The sequence below is a fragment of the Ixodes scapularis genome, unplaced genomic scaffold (genome assembly GCF_016920785.2).
Source record: "Ixodes scapularis isolate PalLabHiFi unplaced genomic scaffold, ASM1692078v2 PGA_scaffold0__279_contigs__length_252992795, whole genome shotgun sequence".
Lineage (NCBI taxonomy): Eukaryota > Metazoa > Arthropoda > Arachnida > Ixodida > Ixodidae > Ixodes > Ixodes scapularis.
In genome coordinates, this window is record NW_024609835.1 from 35,319,370 (window position 1) to 35,323,338 (window position 3,969).

The 3,969-nt window shown below is 50.4% G+C and overlaps 1 protein-coding gene across 1 annotated transcript; it reads right to left on the reverse strand.

Moving 5' to 3' along the window:
* Positions 1–1,719: 1,719 nt before the first annotated feature.
* On the reverse strand, positions 1,720–3,480 carry LOC115322448 (transcription initiation factor TFIID subunit 4-like). The gene has a single exon (XM_029982806.3). It carries the CDS (start codon positions 3,478–3,480, stop codon positions 1,720–1,722), a length of 1,761 nt encoding a protein of 586 aa, XP_029838666.3.
* Between the last annotated feature and the right edge of the window lie 489 nt (positions 3,481–3,969).

Sequence of the window (3,969 nt, forward strand, 5' to 3'; positions counted from 1 at the left end):
CGTAGCGAAAGTGTAATGGTGTAACGAGGTTCAGCAACTTCTCTACAGTAAGACTGCGCTTGCCATGCTATAATCAATGCTGCTTGTTTGTGTGTAGTTCATGAAAGCTTCTGGTTTATTCAAACTCAAGGGCAACATATTTCGCCTATCTCTAAGTCCGTATATACGCGTCTTTGGCACTGTGCATACAATCACCTTAAAGATACTACTTTTCTCCACAGGTCTCTTACAGCGGTATTGCTTTTCTTGCGTATTACAAAGCAGAGAAATAATCTTTTAAATACCGCCAAGCACCGACGCTGCATGAGGTGCGAAGATGTGCGCGTGTTTCGCCGGTGTGTGGATAACACAATCTCGGTATTCATGAAATCTCTTCATAAAGCAACCTGTCACTGGGAATTTAAATCAGTTCATCAAAAATGAAGAGGTCAAGAAGAAACTGCTCATTCCGTGAACCGAAATGACGACTCCATACGGGGAGCTTTCCCAGGGTCCAGTGACCTTAATAGTAACTACCCGCTGCACCAGCAGCAGCTTTTGAAAACTCATTTGCTCCTCCCGCCGATTTCCGTCTGCAGTTTGCCTTGGAGTTTGTTTTTTAATCCACCGTGGGCAAACTAAAAAAAAAAAAATGTTTGCTTTCCGGTAGCAGTAAAATACTTGTCGCGAGAAATGTGTCGCGCTGGTGTTGAACCCTAAATGCACAGCCGACTAATCGTCCCATCGTGCTTTCGGTCTCGAAGCGCCCAATGGATCCGCGTTAAATTAACTGCGTAAACCATCGCCAGCGCCGAAGGGTCGGATTCGATCCTGAGTCCTGGAAGGAGGCTAGACCGTATTGAAAAAGACTGATTGACACTGGATCCGAAACTGGACAGAAAGAAATTGCCAGACTGCTAAAAAAAAAAAAAAAATAAAAAAATAGTCCGGCCAGAAAAAAGCCTGACATTTGCTCACACTCATTTTCGGATCCGGACTGGCTCTGACATTTTTCAACTATAGTTTTGATCTGACATCTTCTTATAGGGAGTATTCACTGGCGGCCATAGCTGTGTGCGCGAATGCTGAGCGCGTGCTGATGGCGAGCTTCCACAGTTCTTTTGCAACGTGCATTCCGCACCATCAAGAATGCCGGTCTTAGCAGCCTATTGATGGGAGCCCGTTCTGAGCATACGCTCCAAACAGCACCCACAAATATGGCGTCAAGTGAATACTCCCTATAGAAGATTGCAATCAAGGACACCGGCCGTCGCCAAGCCTCTTCTCGTGCGGACAGGCCGGTGCAATTTCAAGCTTGTCAAAGCTATGTTCACGCGCAAGCTGCACGTGCTTGACTCATGGGACACTAGTCGGGGCGATGCTTGCAATTGTCTATACTTCGTTTCACCTTATGTTGTACCGCAGCGAAGGCTAGAAGTGCGAGCTCACAGCGGTGGCAGCTGCCCTTAATGCGCGAGAGCTTGTGGCGCCTAGATGTGCCCCAGAGCAAGGAGCTCGCGCTTGTAGCCTTTCCTGCGGTACATCATAAGGTGAAATAGAGTATAGACACTGTAGGACGTTTTGTCGGATTCAGCGGTCAATCAAAGTTGCGAAGGAAAAAGCAGTGCCTCAAAGCGCGTATACCATAACTGTATTTTTATTTTCGTGAACGAACCTCACAGGCGCAACTGGTGACATTTATTTAGAACATCGCCGTAGAAGAGTAAAATCATTGTCTCTCTACTTAAGATACGCCTTGTACAAAAACTCGCTCCGGCAACTGCCGCGCTCTTGCTCCAGGAGGAAAAGGACGTCTCTGACCTTGACCCTCTTCAACCTCGGACACGTCGGAACCATGGAACTTGCGCTCGAGCACGCGATAGCCGAACTCTCGCCGCTTTGTCGATCTCGTGATCCGATTGCTAACAACGCGGTGATGTTGGCTTCTTTTTGACGCATCTTTTCCGCGTCCGCTTTCTGCATTTCCTTCGCCTTCTGCTTGAGCTTCAGTTGCTCGGGGTCGTCCATCCTGGAGCGACTCCTAGCCGCGCGAAGCAGCATATCTCGCTCTTGTTCACTGTGTCGTCTCTTCGCAACCCTGTCGATTTCCTCCAGAAACCTTAGTTGTCCCCTCACGTCTTGCATAGCATCGTAGCGAGCATCGACTCGGACACTCTCTTGCCGATGCTCAGAAATGACGCTGAGTTTCTCCAGCAGTGACCGGAGGCGTTCTTGAGTAGCCTGCGACACGAGGGCCAGAACGTCGTCTGGAATTTCGCTGATGCCGTACTTCGCAGACATGCCTGCTATCCGTCTTCGAAGCGGCTCCGTGAAAAGAAAATTGTAGTCCTGGCACGAGCGAACCTCCGTGCCTACGAGTCCGGCGTGTGACGACAAAATATTGTGATTTTCCTCAACCAAATTGACGCCTCCCATCGCTGCAACGTCATTGATGTCATCGTCAATCTTTTGCGATACAGAGGCTCGTTTTTTCCTTAGGATCCCGATGGGATCTCTAACCACCGGTGGCACCCCTTTGAACGGCGGAATCCCACTCGAGAGTGGCGCGAGACCCGTAGATTTCGACAAAAGAAGGCTCGTTCCAGCGGCTGCCGCACTCGCGGTTGATGCTGAACGCGTCGCAAGTCTCTGCTGTTGTGCAAACACAGCCTGAAGTCTCGAAGGATTTTGAAGCTGCGTGGCGAGCGATCTGGGAGTCAAAATTTGCCTGTGTGTCGCCGAACGAGGAAGAATCGACAGAGAATTGGGATCTTTTTGTAGGCTTTGAGCTGCCGTCATCGTCGGCGACATTGGGACGGCAGTTCTTGGCGGGCGCAGTCCTTCGATAGAAAACTCTTTCTTGAGTAGTGAGTGCCTCAAATGTGGCAGACTGTTCCTTAGGAAAGGAATGAGACATGGTTGCGGTGAAGAATTCAGCTCCTTCTCCAACTGCTTCGTGAAATCTTCCGGTTGAATAATTCCGTCAATAAGACCCTGAATGAGACATCTGACACTGGTGGCAGTGTGCTCGGGCTGAGCACTCGCCAGGCGAATCAAGGTGGAGAGAAAGTTCTTGCATTTATTTTTTGCCATGTCTGGCGACATCTGAGGCGGGGTTGAAGTCCCTGTGTGACTGTTGGCTAGAGCGGTCTGAACAGTGAGTGGCTGCGCAGGGGGACCCGCCCTTACCGTCGGCAGGCTCAAACCACCTTGCTGTTGCATAGTGCCCTGGCCGACTAACTTTGCTTGCCCAACACCTGGCAGGATGCCAGGTCCTGGTTGCCTTTGCCTCAACACCGTTCCCACCATCTGAGTGGGTAGAGCGTATCTGGCCGGTATTTGCTGGAACATTTGTTGTCCTCCACGGGTTTGGGGTGGCCGCAGTCTAAAGGCCTCCCTGACCATAATGGTTGGTGCTGACGGACCTGAACTGAGAGCAGGGCCCATGTTCACCATCTCGAGCTGGCCGCCCTCAGTCTTCACCAGCATGGCGCCATGCATTACCCCACTCTGAAGCGAGAGGGCACCCTGGACGGCTGAAGCTGTACCTCCAGCTCTGGTGGCCAACGGCTGCGAGGTCAGCCGACTTGGGTTCTCGAGGCACAGTCGGGGCCCGAGTGCTCTCGGCTCACCGGGTACCGGTCTCGGGGGGTTCATCTGCAGAATTACCAAGTTCCGGAGAGTAATTAACTATCAGAATATTTTCGACGTGATGGCGCGTGCTACAAATTCTTAAAGATGTAAAAACTACAGTAATTACGTGGCCATTGACGGCACTACAGGGTCAGTTAAACCTCACCTGAGCGTCGAAAGTCACAACAATTTTGCACCGAGGCCCGCCCTGATGTTTTTATGTTCATAACTAGTGTGGCAATCGGTGGCAGTTAAGTTACACAGGGTGTTTTCTTTGAACTCTTTCCATATAAAAAAAGACCATGAAACATACGCTAGAGCGGTCTGTGCAGGTGAGTCATACGAGCAGGTGTAAAT

Bases quoted from the DNA above. Each gene is read 5' to 3' on its own strand.
- LOC115322448 (XM_029982806.3), bottom strand. From the start codon at position 3,480: ATGCATGGCGCCATGCTGGTGAAGACTGAGGGCGGCCAGCTCGAGATG.